General features: G+C 41.7%; 1 protein-coding gene across 2 annotated transcripts; it reads right to left on the reverse strand.

Moving 5' to 3' along the window:
• Positions 1–566: 566 nt before the first annotated feature.
• On the reverse strand, positions 567–19153 carry LOC146566554 (leukocyte elastase inhibitor-like). Of its 2 annotated transcripts, XM_085286088.1 has the most exons (11): positions 19051–19153; positions 18907–18933; positions 18019–18200; positions 5576–5761; positions 4942–5082; positions 4010–4127; positions 1978–2120; positions 1520–1597; positions 1285–1374; positions 1033–1213; positions 567–905 (listed from the first exon to the last, which is right to left on the reverse strand). In XM_085286088.1, the coding sequence occupies exons 3-11, from the start codon at positions 18193–18195 to the stop codon at positions 679–681; spliced, it is 1341 nt and encodes a 446-aa protein (XP_085142214.1). In that variant the 5' UTR covers positions 18196–18200; positions 18907–18933; positions 19051–19153; the 3' UTR covers positions 567–678. The 2 variants fall into 2 exon arrangements, with proteins under 2 accessions (XP_085142214.1, XP_085142213.1); XM_085286087.1 differs by lacking the exon at positions 19051–19153 and having other exon boundaries at positions 18907–19044.
• Positions 19154–19421: the final 268 nt, after the last annotated feature.

Here is a 19421-nt window from a genome sequence, read left to right on the forward strand (position 1 = left end):
TGTTTTTAACACTGCAAACCTTCTTTAGTTCTTTTGTTTCCTTTCATATTCAGCACACATCTGTCAGTGTCCACTAACTGTCAGGGAAAAGCCAGATAAAAACACTGTGGGGTCTTTTGGGACACGTGCTCGTTGGGTTTACTCATAGATATCAGAAATGATCTGTTCTGTATTCAAAGGATACACGAAGGACGTTTGTATTAAATGCAATATAGCGACTGATCATATGCTGGTTTCTTTGGGGGCTTTTCACCAACATGTTACACAAATCCAGTTTCTAACTGAAAAGAAAATCCTTCACCATTTTCTAATCAAATTCCCTGGTTTCCCATGTCAGAGATGTCATGGCTGAAAGGATCATCGCATATTGAGCTCAAAGCTAAACTCTTGTGTAGGGCCTCTTTCCATGTTGTACCATTCATTTTAAAAGTCCTGGTAACAAGAGACAGAGGTGACTTGATATATTACAGTTACTTCCCAATTTACAGAAATGATGTGACTTCTGACATTTTCCTAGCAGGAAATGTGCTACTGTGGGACACTGAAAGAATAAACAGCAAGGCACGTTTTGTTTTAATAACTTTTCTTTACTTCATTTGTATGAACTAGGTTTACCTTACAAAATCTTATACTGTATATAATGTTTTATGTTTAATTCATGTCAATGTCAGCTCGTGTTTACTCGGGTGAGCAGTACCGGCCCACAAAGAGAATGCTCTTGGTGGGTTTATGTCGGATGAAGAAGATGAAGGGATGGTCGGCAACAAACTCAGCGGGAATCGTTATAGATCGGACTTCCATGTCAACCCCAGTGGCAGCAGCAGCCTCAGTTCCTTCTTCATTTACATCCACGAAAGCCTTGTGGACAACTTTGGACACTATCAGGTCATTTGCTGGAGACATTCCTAGTAGATGAAGAGCCCAGAAATCAGTTGTGTTTTATTCTTTACCAGATGATGTTTTGCAGTTTTTGTGCTCTCAATATAACTGTATAATTGATTCAGTGTGTCTCATTGGTGCAATATTTCTCACCAGAGAAGTCTCTCTTGTAGATGTCAAAAGCGTTCTCCATTCCCATGTTGGTCAGGATTTTCTCCAAGTCATACTTCTCCTCCATCTTAAATCGAGGGAGCTTGACATCAACCTCGTTGGGGCTCATCATGTCTGGGCGAGTCCAGTCCACAAAGTTCTGATAGGTCAGCTCCTTCTCCAGCTGTGTGGATACAGTGTCACTAGCTTGTCTGATTGAAACTGGACATTAAAGTACTGGTAAGTGCATCTTACCTTTTCCAAGCCTGTGGTATCATCTTCTATGTCATTAGGTAGGAATATGAGCATGCTGAGGTCATTTCCTTTATACGGCATCTCAAGAATCTGTCCAGAAACATTGTTTTTATTTATTACTCCATCAAAGATGATCTGACTTCCTAATCTAGAAATTTAGGCTGATATTTGTAAAAGACAAGTTTTAGATCATGCTGGTGAAATCCTGTAATAAGCTGAAAGTGATGGATGTTACCTTGCAGTTGGCCTCAGGAATGGTCGCAAAAGGAAATTTACTTTTCTGCTGCATCATCTTCACCGGCTTAGTGTCGTTCTGAAAAATAGGGGAGACAAGAGAAATGTTTTTTGTGTTTAGTCTCAAAATGATCTCAAAAAGTTCTGTCATGGTTTTATTCCAGCCATTGAGTGGATTTGGATGTAGAGCACACGTCACAACACAATTTGTTCTTGTTAGCCGAAGTTTGTGTTGTGCTGTTGTTTGAGATTTATTTGAGAACTTATTGGATATTACATGAATAATAAACTGCATTGCATAACTGCATAAAGTTGGAAAGTGATCGTCCTAAAAGCACGATTTTATCCCCTCAGAGCTCCAGGCTTTATGTTCTCATTCAGCAAAGTCCACAGCTCGTTTGTAGTATGACAGATCAAAGTATAACTGCACCATCCTATGCTGCCTTTCTGCACTGTTACCTTGTTCAGTCGAAAATGCACATCAGCAGTCTTCTCCTCCTTAAACTGCGTGTTCCAGCTGCCCTTGAAGTAAATGGCATTCACGAGAACCAGCTTCGTCAGGCTACCCACTGCATCCTGGCTTAGCAAGTCCTTGATTTTATCTGGTAAAAAGAATTTATGAAAACTATTAACTATTACCAAAGATGCACTAGTTACTGTACAACATCTTCAGCTATAAAATCAGAAAACAGGGCAACAGCAAGATGGTTTTTATTTTAAAAAAAGGTGAAAAAGCTTTATGATCAGTATAACAGGGAACAAAAAACAAAAATTCAAGCGTAGGCTTGAAGCCACTGAGGTGGTTGTTAGCGGGGGTGACGCGATGCTTCTGGTATGCATGAATTAATTAAACAGTCCAATAACTCCAGCAGTACTTATCTTGTCCTTTTTGGTCTTTGTTCCAAACATTTTAAGATAAAAGCGCAGCGGTCACAAACGTTTTGCCTTCTTATGATTAACAACACACCTGACGCTGATTACGTGCGTCCACCTTAAATACCTTACATAAACCTACCATACAGGAACTTAAAAAGGTGGAATCCTCAGTGGTGCTTGGTGGCACACCCTCAGGGACTTTAATGTTATATAAAAACACTGACAGCTCAATATCTGCCTCAGTCACTCTCCCCGATCCAGCTGAGTCACCAATAGGAAAAATCTGCTTTTCACAGGAACTTGGTAACAGCAATAAGAGAATACGTAGTTTATTCCAAGAAGATATCGTCTCTCTCCCATATATAACATCTTATTGGAACTGATATGTTCCAGATATCAAGTGGAAGACAGTCTGGATGGTCCCCCATAAATATTTGATTGTAAATAAGGTGAAAGAAGTCTCATTTAAAATTCTACATAAATGTTATCCAGCCAGTCACTACATGGTCAAATGTAAAAGGGACATAAATACTAATTGTACTTTCTGTGGGGATCATCCAGAAACTGTGACGCATCTTTTTTGGTACTGTTCTTTTACACAGAGATTCTGGAAGGAATTTAGCAGGTTTGTTATTGTCCATATTTTAAGGGAGTTTTCTTTACGATGGGAAAATGTTTTATTCTGTTTGTTTAAGTTCCCCAAGAAGTATGATAAAATTTTTTTATGATGAATTTGTTCATACTTTTAGCTACATTTTTTATCCATAAATGTAAGTTTACTAACAAAACACCATATTTCTGTCATTATTTTAAGGATGTGGAAATGTACATACAATCAATATCAGACTCCACCAACACAAAGGCTCTCAAAACAATACATGTATGTGTATTCTTATAATTGTTACCTTTTTCTTTTACTCTTGGCTTTTTGTGTTCATGTTCTGTTGTTTTGTATACTTCATCTGTTCGTATGTTGTATACTCATTGTTTGTTAAATAAAGTTTAAAAAAAAGAAACTTAAAAAGGTTACCTCTAGCGGCAACATAAGGTATCAACCCAAAAATGGCTCCTACAAAAATAATGTCTTCTTTCAACTGGGATTAAGATGTCTCATTTCCAGCAGGTGGCACCACAGTCCTATAACCCTCATAGAAAGTCCTTGTATCCTATTATTATAGATGGTAGATTTATAAATGGCCTGTATTTGTATCGCGCTTTTATAAAAACAATGAATGAATTTCCTGCTGCACTTAAGATAATATAAAGATATAGAATCAATAGCAGCCAATCCTAAATGGGCCTGAAAAATAAAAATATGTTAAAGACACAAGTGATCAAAGTAGAAGTACCCATCACATAATATAATAAGAATAGAAGAATTGGCCTGCTATTTACAGCAACATACTGCTGTGATGGTTTTATTAATAGCATGAAACCAAACAGTAAAACCCAGAGATAGTGCTGCTTAATACTGAATAGAAATTAGACTGGAAGAACTGGAAACAGAAAATAATGTGGACGGTGGACAATCCGGTAATAATGTCTCAACTGAACACAACACAACTGATCCCCAAGGATTTACAGTGGAGATCATTTAAAGTTACATTATGCTTACCTTGTGTCTGCTTCTCCACCCAGCTGTTGATGTGGACCCTGGCCTCCTCTGCATTTCCTTTGAAGTCCACAGACTCGAGCTCAGCGTTGTAATGCTTTTTGGTGCCTTTTAAAAATTCCTGGAATTGTGAAAATAAGTCACTCGAAACAGATTCAACAAACTACGGAGACTTCAATCAAGTTCAGTCACTGTGTTAAAACATTTTCAGTCCTTTGGATGCAGTTGAAGCTTGAACTAACCAGTCAGCCTTTGTCTAATAAAAGATTAAAGCAAATAGCTTGTTGGATGCCAATTTAAGTAGCCAGCATAGAAAAATACACAGATTGTGGGTAAGCTGGTTTGTAACGTTTCGGTTCAGATGGCAGCAGTTTTTGCTGACAAATGTACATTTTAGTATTTCTAAGTATTAATAAATTAGTGTTTTACTTCTTTATATATTTCTTTATACTATTTGCAAATGTTTTAAAAGTTTAATCTGCTGTGATGACTGGAACACAAAGGAGAGAAATGGTGCCTTGTCTCTTGTTATGAACTGTAAATAAATAAAACTGTAAAATGATTATATTTCATTTTAGTTTTATCTGTTTAGTTCTATTTTTTCAGTTTTACTGTTTTTGTGTTATTTAGTTTTAATGCAAATGTTTCTATTTTATTGCTGTGTTTTATGAAGACTTGTCTGTTTTTTATCATAGAACATATTCTTGTGAAATGTTTCCAGTAAATACAGTGAACTTGTACTACCACTACTACTGACTAGATGTAGCCAACTTCATGGTATTAAATTAGCATTACTGTCCTAAACTTTGTGTAAGTGAAAATCCAGGGAGCAGGGAGAAACGTGCACAGCTTTGGTCTCATGACCTATAACAGGGCTCACTGCACAGGTTAGTCATTTATTGTAAGTCTAAGTAACAACAGGTTTCCTCTCACACCTCGAGAAACGTGTAGGACCGATCCCCGTAAAGTCTGTTGGCAAGACTGAGGGAGTATGGAGCATCAGCCTTGTTCAGATCAGTTAGTAGTTTGGCAAACTTGGCGTGGACATCGTCCTCATCGGTCTGGGGTTTCAGACACTGTGAACAGCCAGAGAAGACTTACGTGTTATAAAGCCACGATGAACAAAAGACAGATGAAAGACAGCTAATATGGCTAACATAACTCTGCATTGGCCTTTTTGAATGTATCAGTGTTAGTTTGTTTTCATTTGGTAATAGCTTTCTCATAACTAACATCCACTGAATGATTGGATTCAAAGTCTTAAGGAACTGAAGGGCTCAGTAGTAATCTGTATTTACAAGGCCTCCTGCATCTTTTGGAAAGAATACAGAAAAAGGACAAACAGACGCAACAAACGCTCAAATATGTTAAACATTTAGAACATGTATGATGTTACGCTTTTGTTGACACTGAACTTTTCACCTGCTGCATAAATCTGCTTTCTACTAATTCTGTTTTAAGGTGTTAGCTATGTGTTGGATATATGTGGTGGGAAGTTTGGTGTGAGATACTCTGGAGCTAAAACCTTGAATTTCCCTGTCAGATCACAGTTATTCGCTTTGTTACCACCTTGCGCAGGTAGCCCGGCAGTCTGGTTTGCTGCTGAATCTGCGTCTGCATCTGCGTCCGCGTCTGCATCCGTGTCTGCATCAGGGTCTGCATTGGCGTCTGTAGCGACGACGACGTTTCTGACTGTGTTTGTGTCGGTTTCTCTTCTGCCGACTTTAGTTTTTCAACCTCAGTAAAGCCGAGGACCTGTGAGGGAGGAATCACTGTTGACATTTTCATAGTTTGTTTGTGTGTGAATATGTGAATGCATGCATGCATTACACATGTTATTTGGATATAAATATGTTTGAGCAGACATTCTGTGGTGACCTGCTTCCCTTTTGGAAATAAAAAAATAAATCCACATGACAAAAAGTCTCAAATTTAAGGTTAAAGAAATATGGAGGGTTATGGACACATTTCACCTCTCCTCTATGTTATATATGGCAATGAAAGTATTCGGCAGCCTAGATGCCATGCATGTACATATTCTGCACCAAACCAAAAACTCTCAGGTAGAAATACATTATTATATTCATACAGTATTGTACTGGACGTTGACACATACTTAACAAGCCATGTGATCACAGACTTGGCCATTGAAGAATATCCCATTTCTTGTCTTGAGAAACTCTCTGGTTTATTTTGCAACAGTTTTTAGTTTATTTCCATTTGAACTGTGAAGCTTTGTCTAAATGGTTTAGCTGAATCACCATAATAGCTTATTATTGTAATATTGGGTTTCTGGGCTTTATTCTGTGGTAAAATATTAACGACTACTGTTATTAAAGCCACAAATTTTCCCCTTGCTTTGGCAAAGATCATCTGCTTTTATTTGCACTTTCAATATCTACTTATATTCCACATATAATACTGATAGGAGCAAAACCAGCCTTTGTACACAAATCATGATCTGTTTGCCAGATATGTAGTGAAATGACATGATTGATGTAATCATTCTGTAATCCATACTCCTGTATAACCATCAGCAGTTTTGTTTGTTTGTTTGTTTTGTTTTGTTTGTTTTTTGGGGGGGGGGGCTTTGTTTCTTTTGTCGGTTGCACGGACCAATACTGTAACAGTTTACCAGTGTACAGTTTGGTTTGTATCATATCTATCTTATAGACTCCAATTTGTACATGTAAATGGAGAGTCCTCTTCACACACTGAGGTTAATTATGGAGTACCACAGGGTTCAGTGCTAGGACCAATTCTGTTTACATTATACATGCTTCCCTCAGGCAGCATCATTAGAAGACATAGCATAAATTTTCACTGCTATGCAGATGACACCCAGCTCTATCTATCCATGAAGCCAGGTAGCACACACCAATTAGTTAAACTGCAGGAATGTCTTAAAGACATAAAGACCTGGATGGCCGCTAACTTTCTGCTTCTTAATTCAGATCAAACTGAGGTTATTGTACTCGGCCCTGAAAATCTTAGAAATATGGTATCTAACCAGATTCTTACTCTGGATGGTGTTACCTTGGCCTCCAGTAACGCTGTGAGGAACCTTGCAGTCGTATAGTACCATATCACCCTATTAGAGCACTTCGCTCTCGCTCTGCAGGCCTACTTGTTGTTCCTAGAGTATTTAAAAGTAGAATAGGAGGGAGAGCCTTCAGTTTTAATGCCCCTCTTCTGTGGAACCAGCTTCCAGTTTGGATTCGGGAGACAGAAACTATCTCTACTTTCAAAATTAGGCTTAAAACTTTCCTTTTTGCTAAAGCATATAGTTAGGGCTGGAGCAGGTGACCCTGAATCCTCCCTTAGTTATGCTGCAATAGATGTAGGCTGCCGGGGATTCCCATGATGCATTGAGTTTTTCCTTTCCAGTCACCTTTCTCACTCACTATGTATTAATAGACCTCTCTGCATTGAATCATATCTGTTATTAACCTCTGTCTCTCTTCCACAGCATGTCTTTATCCTGTCTTCCTTCTCTCACCCCAACCAGTCGCAGCAGATGGCCCCGCCCCTCCCTGAGCCTGGTTCTGCCGGAGGTTTCTTCCTGTTAAAAGGGAGTTTTTCCTTCCCACTGTCGCCAAAGTGCTTGCTCATAGGGGGTCATATGATTGTTGGGTTTTTCTCTGTATCTATGAAGCACCTTGAGGCGACTTTTGTTGTGATTTGGCGCTATATAAATAAAATTGAATTGAATTGAATTACAGTTCACTTCTTCAGTAAATAGCAGCACTGTGCAGTAGAAATATATCATTATGAGTAAAACCTCTGCCTTTAAATGTTACTAAGGAGTACAAGGCTGTAAAAATATATATTGTTTCTCTATGTGGAACATTATATATTATTGTCACAGTTGGGCTGAAGCTGACTGTGTGGAGTGAGGAGGAGAATCCAAATGCAGACACGCAAAAACAAAACTTGATTCTAACAGAAAAAGCGCCATTTATTATGGCTGATTAAGCAGTACAAAAATAAAAAGGCGAAATCAATTCAAAGCTAAACAATAACCTGAACCGGGGAAAACTAGAAAGAAAACACAAAATATCCTAAACATAAAAAAATGTGACGTGGAGAAAATAAACATGAAAAACCTTTAAAAGTGGATGAGGCATGAAAGCGCACAGATTGGCTGTATCCCAATTCAGGGTCTGCAGCCTTAAAGGCCGCATTTTAAGGCCGATTACGTCACCGCGACGCGACGAAGGCTGTCCCAATTCGAAGGCTGCTCGAAATGCGGCCCTCAAATGCGTCCGTCATTTCCCTGAATTTTAAGGACGTGGCGGTGTAGACTTCGTGGCCCAACATATCCCAGAATGCATAGCGCGGCGGTGGGTATGGATAATTTTGCCGAAAAAAACGGCGGATGAGGGGCGGCCGAAGAGTAGACTTTAAGTACTGAATATTATGTCACTTATTTATGTGCAGATGTTTAATAATGAAGAACATTAAAACATTACTGTTGGCCACATGTCGGCAAAGTTATGTAACATTAGTGACGTTTGTACTAACTTGGTTTTAAAGCCTTTACTTTAAAATATACGCCGTTCAATAGCTGAGCTTAATCTTACAGAGAATGATCAAAGCTCTTGTAGAAACAAACAAACAAATGAACAAAAGATTTTCTCCTTCATTTCTGTCAAACAAAGTTGTATGACACGTTTCCAGCTGTTAGTATCATGGTTGCTAGGCAACCTGGGCAGCGCAACGGCGGCTAGACCGTCCCATTTCACAAGCCTCGCACTTCCGGCCTTAGCGGTCTTTAAGTATGCGGCCCTTGAGGATCGTTGAGGCTGCGTACTTTAAGGCTGCAGACCTTGAATTGGGATACAGCCATTAAGTGCACACAGGAGGTGATCAGGGGAAGCGGAAACACACGGGGAAACAGCTGATTAGAATGAATATAATGATGCCACACGGGAAGTGAAACTAAACACAATGAACATGGGACACCCGATCTCTTCAAAATAAAACAGGAAACATAACAGGATGGAGATATGACACGAACTTGACAACACAGGACATGCAGACAAGAAACACGACAAGTTAAGACACGCAGACTCAACATGACAAACCTAGGAGGGAGACTTAAACAGAGAGGGTGATGAAACAAAGAGATCTAAGAAACACTGAACTAAAACAGCAACCTAGGCAAAATAGAATGAGCTTAATTCATTAAGATAAGTAAACTTGTCGAAATGGTTGAAACTCATTTACCTTATAATGCCGAGTTGTTTATTCAGTACAATATATTTTATTAGTTCATCAAATTTGTGCAATGCTAGGTCTAAATCTGACAAGTGGGATGGAACTACAGATAATATTAAAATATTCAAACAAGAATGTTGAGCTTAAAAATGGGACGTAGTGGGACTTCCGGTTTATGTGACTATGGCGTAGGTCGCACCGAGCGTAGCTCCTGCAGAGTCTAGTTATTATCTAGCATTTCCAGGCACATTTTGACGGGTTTTTTCTTTTTGTTTAGTTCCGAGACAAGACTGTTTTTGCTTTTTGTGTTTACAATGTCGCGTAAGGTTAATAAGAGCGCAAGCACCTCTCAGCCAAACTTGCGGCCTGCTGCTAACACTGCATCCCCGCCTCGTGGTAAAACTTCACCACTGCCTGGGTCACCCGACACGCCGCTCGTCGATACGGAAAAATTCACGAAGGCTGAACTCCTCTCTGAACTTAGTGAAGAAATTTCAGCACTGTTTAAAAAGGAACTGACGACAGCGTTTGCGGAGAATCTCACGTCTATCAGGTCCGACATACAGCAACTAAAAACGGACCTTTCCTCAGATATAACTACCATGCGGCAGGAATTCGCTGGCCTCAGAAGCACAGTTACGGAGATGGAACAGTCTCTCTCCACATGCACGGATGATATTGTCCACCTCCAAGCCAAAGTGGATGCGATGTCAAAGGAGTTGGCCAAATTGGAGAATAAATGCGAGGATTTGGAGTCCAGGTCTCGCCGCAATAATATACGCATTGTTGGTGTGCCAGAGGAGAACGTCCTGTCCGCTACAGATGTGTCCGTGCTGTTGATGGAGGCATTTCAGCTTGGGAAGGAGCCGCTTGTAGACAGAGCCCACCGAACTTTGGCCCCCAAACCTAACACCGGTGAACGCCCCCGTGCTATGGTTGTGAAGCTGCACTATTACGCTGACTGTGCTAGGATTCTCCAGAAGGCCAGGGAGCTGCAGAGGGTGCAGATAAATAATATGACCATTTCTGTGTTCCCCGACCACACCGCTAAGACAGCGCGGGCCCGTGCGGCTTTCAATGAGGTCCGTCGCCAGCTTCGCGGCATCCAGGGAGTCCGATTTGGGATCCTCTATCCGGCAAGACTACGGATCACTTATCAAGGAATGCAGCGCGACTTCGTCTCGCCAGATGAGGCCAAGGAATATATTAAGACAATAACCACGCGATAAAAAATATAGCGGGACAATGTTTGTTTGTTTGAAATAGCGCATGATCCAAATCCAAACATCATTGTGGTAAGCTAAGTTTGTTACTCTGCCAAACACTTGTTTTGTTTTACCTGTCTAATAGTAAAGTATAATTGGGTTATTTTTATTTTATTTGTGCCTTTTAATCTATTGAGAAATGACTCTGTTGGAGCTTTGGTTTGACACGGTTCGTTTCGTAGTCGGGAGCGTTTTTGTTCAGATTGCTCCGGGTGGGAGCGTGCACTGCCGTCTCCATCGTTTGGGGATGGGGGCTTTTGCTGTGCAGGGGGGAGGCGGGAGGGTGCATTTGACGTGTTATTATTATTTTTATTCTGAAGCTGTACTTCTGTTGTTGTGGGTTTGCGTTGTGTGTTTGTGTGAGTGTGTTTTTCCCACTTGTTCTTTCTTTGGGGGTGAAGAAATAAGTATTTTCTCTTTTATCTTTCTGCAATGACCAGTACTTCAGGTCAGTCCTTAGGCAATAGTGGTATTAGATTTTTAACTTGGAATGTCAAAGGTACAATTAAAACCCAGGAGGGCATGGAGCTACCTGCCAGGGAGCAGCAGGTAAGCGCATAGTCCCTCCTGATAGCCCTTAATGTCTACGTGTATTTAAAATTGAGAGGTGGGCAACGACGCCAGGGGTGAGGTGTACACCCTGATGGTAATTTGGACTCCGTGATTGTGCCCACCCCCAAGATCCTATATGTATGTGTAATGAGAGTGTGAATAATGTGAATGTCTAAGTTGTGGGATAAAATTGAGGCAGAGGCAGCCAGAAGGGGACGGGGGGGGGGGGGGGGGTAGCCTCCTCTGCACCCTGGTGACATACCCCTACTCCAAGGCCCTGCATGTGTGGGTGGTTGTGGTGGAGCTGGAAGAGGGAGGCAGCTGGAGATGGGGAGGGAAGGAAGGGAGGGGCAGGTAACCCCTCCCTGGGGCCAGCTCCCCCGCTGACCCCAGTAGGCACTCCCATACTCCGCGACCCGCCAGGGAAAGGGGGCCCAGGCCCATCCAGACCGAGGCCCAGTGCAGCAGCGCCCCCCGGCCCCACAGAGCCCGGGACAGTCCACCCAACCCCACCACAGAGAAAACTACACCCACCCCACCATCCACTCATCTTCCAGACTACATAAGACAGTAAACGCCCAGGCTGAGATCTTCCTCCACCTCTCCTGTATCTCCCCCTCCTGCAGAGAGAGTTCCTGAAGAGAGGAGAGCTCCTGCAAGATGTGACCATCTCCCCCACCAGTTGAAGATTGCACCTTAGAACACACATGCATCAACACTACAATGAGCGGGTGGAGGGAGGTTTGGAGTCTTCTCCCACCCCCGTTCTCTGCGGCCTGCTGGAGCGGGAGGGCTAAGAGGAGTTGGCCGTCCGACTGCGGTCTGGGGTGTGGGGCCTCCCTGCTGCTACGGAGTCGGGGTGGTCTGCCTCTCCCCACCGCAGGGAAAAGGGTAACACCACCTGGGTCTGGGTGCAGTTCCCCCCTCCAGGGGCAAGGGTACCTAGACCCGGTTTGTAGAGTATGCTTGGGGAGTGTGATCGTGTGTACAGCGTCTCTTTATGTCTGTCTCCACGTTGGTTGAGTGTGGAGTAAGTACATATGAGAGCATGAGGGTGGGAATGGATGTTTGTATCTGTGTGTGCCTGTATGTCTGTGTCTATATGTCAGGTTGGGTATCAGACGCCACCTCTTTGGGGACATCTCAGGCCCTCCAAGGTTTGGAGGCCTATCTCCACCCACCACCACTTCCCCTGCCGGTGGCGGACTCCCTCAGGTGTCGGTGCGTTGGTGGTTCTTTGTGTCTGGGGGTGGGCGTCCGGGTACACACCGGCTCACTCCTTGGCGGCCGCTTATCGGGGCCTGGAGCCTGGGGCTCGCTCGGGCCCCTTCGGAGGTGGGGTGCCCCCGGCCTCTCGGCCTGGGGCTCAGTCACTCAGGCACAGCTGGGGGCCGGCGGAGCTCACGGGCGCGTCACTGCAACTCCCCCTGGCTTCTGCTCCGCGGCTGCTGAGTGAACCCTCATCTGGGACTCTCCTCAGCTCTTACTGGAACAGTGGCGCGGCTGCCCCTCTGTTGGTCTTCCATGGTCTGTTGTGTTCTGGGGGCCTCTGGATGTCTGGAGTTTTGATCTCCTCCATACCCGCTTCACACCCTGGAGGACGGGGCTGTGGCCCCCCCACACTCCCTAGCAGATCATTACATAGAGAAACCTTCGGAATACAAGCGCGCTGATCCACACAGGTATGCACACGGGTGTTCACTGCTCGTAGACCCAAATTACACCTTTCTTGGCCGCTACTTCGAAGCACATCTGTCCTGCGTGCTGCACAACAACATTGAATATTTAGTATTTACTGCTGTTTACACTTAGCTAGATTAATGCGATGGTGTTGTGTTTAGTATGTTGCTTTGTTTTTTTTTGCTTGTTTTCTATTTTTCTCTCAACAGGTGATCCAGGAGATTTTTATTTTTTTTTCTCCCCCCCTTTCTCACTGTCCCTCTCCCCTTCTGTTTTCCCTTTCCTTCCTCTTTCTTTCTCCCTTTCCTATCCCTCACTCATGTCTGTCCCGTCTGTAACATCTGAAAATAAAATATAATAAATAATAAAAACAAAGATCGACCAAATGGACCAATACGGCAATGCCACGATGATCCATTTGGCAAACTAAATCCATTGGGTATCCTTGTTGGTCTTCAGACAACAATTCTGATGGCTAAAGAACCAAATGGGACAGGCAAAAAAAAAAAAAAAAGAAAAAAAAGAGGAATGTCAAAGGTATGAATAGCCCAATTAAACGATCTAAAATATTCTCGCCTCTTAAATGTTTAAAGAGTGATCTAATGTTTTTGCAAGAGACCCATTTGCGAAATCGGGATCATCTTAGGCTCAGGTGCCCATGGGTGGGTCATACTTTCCATTCAATCTTTAATTCAAAAGCCAGGGGGGTGGCGATCTTAATAAACAGAAGGGTACAGTTTACAGCCTCTGAGATTAAAGCTGACAAAAACGGGAGATATTTGGTTGTTGTAGGCACCATGTACAATGTACCCGTCCTCTTAGTCAATGTGTATGTGCCAAATTTTGATAATCCAGGTTTTACAGATGCACTTTTGAGTAGTCTCCCTTCCCTTGATACTCATCTTTTGATATTGGGTGGTGACTTAAACTGTGTTATTGATCCTGCCTTAGATCGCTCGAATCCTCGGACCCTGACCCAATCCTCTATGTCCAAGTCTATTTCGGAGTTTATGTTTCAGAATGGTTTTGTAGATCCCTGGAGGTTTTCTAACCCTACCACCAGAGCGTACTCTTTCTTTTCTCAGGTACATCAGTCCTTTTCGCGGATTGATTATTTTTTTGTGGACAGTTCCCTTATTCCAAAAGTACTGTCATCTACGTATCATCCTATTGTCATTTCCGATCACGCACCACTTAGCGTTGACATCAAGCTCATAGCCCAGTCCTCTTTTTCCTCACCCTGGAGATTTAACTCTTTGTTGCTTTCGGATGAGGGGTTTGTTACCATTATCAAATCTGCAATTGATGAATTTATGGTGTTTAACGACAGCGATACTGTTATGAGGTCATTGCTTTGGGAATCTCTCAAGGCATATGTGCGCGGGCAAATAATTTCTTTCTCTGCCCATTCCACTAAAAGCCACAAAGCCAAACTTCAAACTTTGACTACACGAATTTGTGACATAGATAGACAGGTTGTTGACAGTCCCACTCCTGATTTGCATAAAAGACGACTTGACTTGCAGACCGAATTTGATTTACTTTCTACGGCAGATGCTGAACGTCTTTTACTTCGTGCGCGTGCGACTTATTATGAACATGGTGATAAGCCCAGAAGGCTTTTGGCCCATCAGTTAAAACGTCAGGCCTCTTCTCGATTAATTTCTCAAATTAAAGATGCGGCAGGCAACTTGGTCTCTGATTCAAAGGAAGTAAATGAGGTGTTTAAGACGTATTATTCCTCCCTATATGAATCTGAATCTGCTGCTGACGCCTCTGAGATGGATTCTTTTTTTAACGGTCTTATAATGCCCACTGTCGATCCTGTTATAGCTGAACAATTAGATGCCCCTTTTAGGTTGGATGAAATTGTGCATGCAATCAAGACCATGCACAATAGTAAGGCACCAGGACCTGACGCGTTTTCAGTTGAATTTTTAAAAACATTTATAGACAAGTTAGCCCCACTACTTCTTTCAGTGTATAATGAATCTTTTGAACGTGGTCTATTGCCCCCTACATTGTCTCAAGCACTAATTACTGTTCTCTTAAAGAAGGGTAAGGATCCTACGTCTTGCACCTCGTATAGGCCTATTTCACTGCTGAATGTTGATGTTAAAGTCTTGGCTAAAATTTTAGCAATTCGCCTTGAAAAGGTTCTTCCTACTATTATTTCAGATGAACAGAATGGCTTTATTAAAGGCCGCCAGCTGTTCTTTAATGTCCGCACGCTTTTGAATGTCATTCTTTCCCAACACTCGACCACTAATCCAGAAGTAGTTATCTCACTTGATGCTGAGAAAGCTTTCGATCGTGTGGAGTGGAGCTTTCTCTTTGCGGTCTTACAAAGATTTGGTTTCAAGGACAGATTCATTTCATGGATTCGACTGTTGTACAAGGCACCCCAAGCCAGTGTATAGACAAATGGTGTTTCCTCTGGCTACTTCTCATTGTCACGCGGCACGAGACAGGGTTGCCCCCTGTCCCACCTACTTTTTGCTATTGTAATTGAACCCCTATCTATAGCTTTGAAGGCTCTTCCTCATTTTCGTGGTATTTCCCGGTCAGGCCTTGACGTAAAATTGTCTTTGTATGCAGATGACCTGCTTCTATATGTTTCTGCTCCCTTATCTAGCATACCATCGATTGTGTCTCTATTAAACAAGTTCGGCTCTCTGTCAGGTTACAAAATAAATCTTCTTAAAAGTGAATGTTTCCCCATAAATTCTTTAAGTCTTACACTTAAACAATCTGACATTCCTTTTAGACTTAGCCCTGCCGGCTTTAAATATTTGGGAGTTAACGTGACTCGTACTTTGTCTTCTCTATACTCTTCCAATTTCTCCCCTTTAATGACTCAAATTCAATCAGATTTTCAGAGATGGAATTCACTACCTTTGTCACTAATTGGTCAGATCAATGCTGTAAAGATGAACATTTTGCCTCGATTGTTATTTCTGTTTCAGAATATTCCTATATTTTTACCTAAAGCTTTTTTCAAAAAGTTAGACCAGCTAGTTACATCGTTTTTGTGGGGAGGGAAACACCCCAGGGTGAGGAAATCATTATTGCAGAGACTGATGTTTGATGGTGGTCTTGCCTTGCCTAACTTTTTATTTTACTATTGGTCCTCTCATATTCACAAATTGACCCATTAGCTTCAATCTCAAGAACTGCTGTGGTGTAAACTGGAACGCCTGTTGTGCACTTCCTCATCCTTAGAAGCTTTATTGTTCTCTCCACTACCACTTAAGCCTTCTCATTTCACCCAAAATCCCGTGGTACAGTCTAGTCTAAGGGTCTGGTCACAACTCAGGAGTCATTTTAAGTACATCTCTGCGTCAGTACACATGCCCATCACGCAGAACCATCTGTTTACTCCTGGCCTCATTGATGGTACCTATGTACAGTGGAAGCATCATGGTATTAATACCTTTAAGGATCTCTATAAAGATGGCACTTTCTTAACTTTTTTAGACCTGTGTTCAGAAACAAATCTTCCGGCTACCAATCTATTCCGTTATTTTCAGGCACGGCATTGCACTTCTGCTCTCTTCCCCTCCTACCCTCTTCTTCCTAATGTCCAACCATGGGAGGAATTCTTATCCCTTAAACCCAATAAGAATTCAATTATATCTTTAATATATGAACAACTTATGGATTTAAATGTCCATTCAGTTGCTAAAATTAGGGGGGCTTGGGAGCGGGAGTTAGGAGTAATTTTTTCGGATCAGCAATGGGAGAAAGCAGTATCCAATGTCCGTTATAGTATGTCCTGTGCCAGGTTACAACTTATCCAGTTCAAGGTGTTGTACAGGGTTTACTATTCAAAGTCTCGTCTGTCTGAGATTTACCCACAAGTGATGGATCAGTGTGAGAGATGTCATGCCACCCCATGTGACCTAGGCCATATGTTCTTTCTGTGCCCAAGACTCCATGGCTTCTGGAGTCAGTATTCAGTTATTCTTTCCAAGGCTCTTGGGACCCAAATCTGCATGGACCCTTTTCTAGCTGTTTTTGGGCTTCCAGTCAACACTGGTCTAACCGACCCTACACATTTCAAAATTTTAGCCTTTACATCACTTTTGGCTAGACGTTGCATCTTACTCCTTTGGAAATCTTCAAAGCCACCTTCAGTTTCTTTTTGGTTTAGAGATGTGATGTCATTTCTTAAATTGCAAAAGATAGGCCTTGTGGCGAAGGGCAAATACAGAGAATTTTATCGTATCTGGGGCCCCTTCGTAGACTATTGCAAGTCATTAAATGCTCTACCTGCTGATTAATATCATATCTCTTCCCCCCCCCCCCCCCCCTTTTTTTTTTTTTTGTGTTTGTTTTGGGGTTTGTTGTTTGTGTTTGTTTTGGGTTTCTTATTAGGTTTTGTTTTGTTTGTTTATTTAAGTGTGTGTGTGTGTGTGTGTGTGTGTGTGTGTGTTATCGTATCTGTTCATGTAAGAAAAACTAAAAAAATATGTGAGGGGAACAGATTGTATTGTCATTGTAAACCACTGTACACTTGTCTCTCAATAAAAATATGAAAAAGAAAAATGGGACGTAGTGTAAAGCAGGGCAGGGTAAAGGCTGATCATTTTTGTCATTTACACAGTAAAAAACATAAAGGTTGAAAATGTATTATAGTTTAACAACTTTGGTTGAGAAGTTAACAATTATATTTTATGTTTGTCAATTTTTTTGTCCATATCAACTTGTGTTTAAGTCGCAAACACTAACAGGGGGAAAAAAAGCCTGCCTGGGCTTGTTCTTGTCTAATTCCAGTAGCTAATCGGGAACTTGTCCTGACTGAAATTCAAAGTCTCCTGTTTGATGTCATGCTTCACAGTGCAGTGGAATTCATTATTCCTTTCCTGAACCTCAGCCAACACAAGCATTCCCTACCTGTTTTGCTGACACTGGGAAACCAAGTGAGTAATGAATGCCTGCACAGACACTTTCTCCTGTCACACCCCACTCTGCCTGCTGGGTTAAAAAAAATTCCACTAGAAACCCTCCTCAAACCTTCCCATTATCCCCATTATAAAAATGTATTAAAATATATTTGTGATCTCCTATTATTATCTCCTTTCAATACAAAATAACCTGCTTTTACTCTCCTTTAAATCCTTCATACATCACTGTACTGTGCACTCAGTTACCCGAACACCTGAAACCACACCTTCCTCTTTTTATCTTGATGAGACAGATTCACACACACTTCCCATAATATTTGAAAGCAGACGCTCTGATCCCAATGGGTGCCACAACATGTATGTATTTCACAACATGTGCATATTCTACCTCTGACATCTGTGTGGCTGTGCTGCCCCTCGCCCCCAGCATCAGCATGGCGAGGGCTGCAGAGACGCTGAGACCAGAGTAGAAGATGTTTCCAGTGCTGTCCTCCTCACTCAACGTTTTGAGCATAGCCAGAGAGAAGGCAGTGCTAGCTTTGGATACAGGGACTGATGATGCCATTGTATCTAAAAATAAATAAATAAATAAATATTAAACTGATGTCATATATCAACGTGTTGATACAGGTTGCCACTTTTTTCTGCCACTATTTTTTATATAGTAATAAACAATCAAGCTTTTAATAAAGTTCAAAGACTTACAGCAAATGTATGCACAGCATTTAAAGAACAGACACTTCTTTATAAATTCTGCATTTCTTCCTGGTATCCTGAATTTTAGCTTCTGGGCAAAATCCTGCCTGATTGTGATCTGTTTAAGGAATGTCCTCAAAAACCAACAATCCAGGAGCAATTTGGTGGCAATCTGTGTGTTTTCCAGTGTGATGACGCAAAAGGCAAAGTGATAACAATGCAGCTTGGAGATAATCAAATTAATATTTTGGATCCAGGAAACTCTTTAGATCTTAGTCTGATCTATAATCTATGATCAATCCTTAAAAGTGCAGTGATGAGGCAGGGATGGGTCCTCATCAGTCAGGATATAGCCCAGACGCTTGTGCCAGGAAGAATTTCAGAAGATAAGAAGGGTCACATTTGATTTGTTTCCCAATAAAAGAAACTTATGAAATGTTTATGATTCTCCATCAGAAACATGTAGAGAATAAGCTGAATAAAAAGGGAACATGTATGAAACACAAAATTTGCACCATTCCCAAAGTTTTTTTCAATGACTTTGGACAAAACTTATTTTCCTCATGATCTCTTCACTTACCTTTAAATCTCTGTTGATCCCGATAAACTGTATCAGAAGGTATGAAAGAAGAGCTGTTAGTCGCATAAAGTCTGACCGTTACCTTTCTCTGTTACCTTTCTTATCCTCACGCTCCAGTAACAATAATTGACATCCTCTACTTACTGACATAAAATCTTCCTCTGACTCAAGGAATGATCCAGACTGTTTCAGTTAAATGACGCAGTTTTTAAGCCTTCTCTGACACACCCAGGCTCATGTAGGTGGCTTCAGCTTGAGAAATGATTAAGAGCTCACACCCATTAGTGAAACATGCACCCACCCTGATGGGTGCACATCTAGTGCCAATGGGTGTGTCTTGGACCCGTTTCCTCAAGTTACCCTGAAAAGAAAAAACTCATACAGAAAAGGGATGAATGGATAAATGGATGCTAAGAAGAAGACAAAGTGCAAGTAATAGTTGATAGTTTATTTAATAATCTTCAGAAGCAGCTCCATACAAATTGTTCTTTGTTTACGATGTTTATATGTGAGGT

The sequence above is a fragment of the Mchenga conophoros genome, linkage group LG9 (assembly GCF_057382185.1).
Source record: "Mchenga conophoros isolate Kocher_MC1m ecotype Shallow Benthic linkage group LG9, M_conophoros_male_GT1.1, whole genome shotgun sequence".
Taxonomy (NCBI): Eukaryota; Metazoa; Chordata; class Actinopteri; order Cichliformes; family Cichlidae; genus Mchenga; species Mchenga conophoros.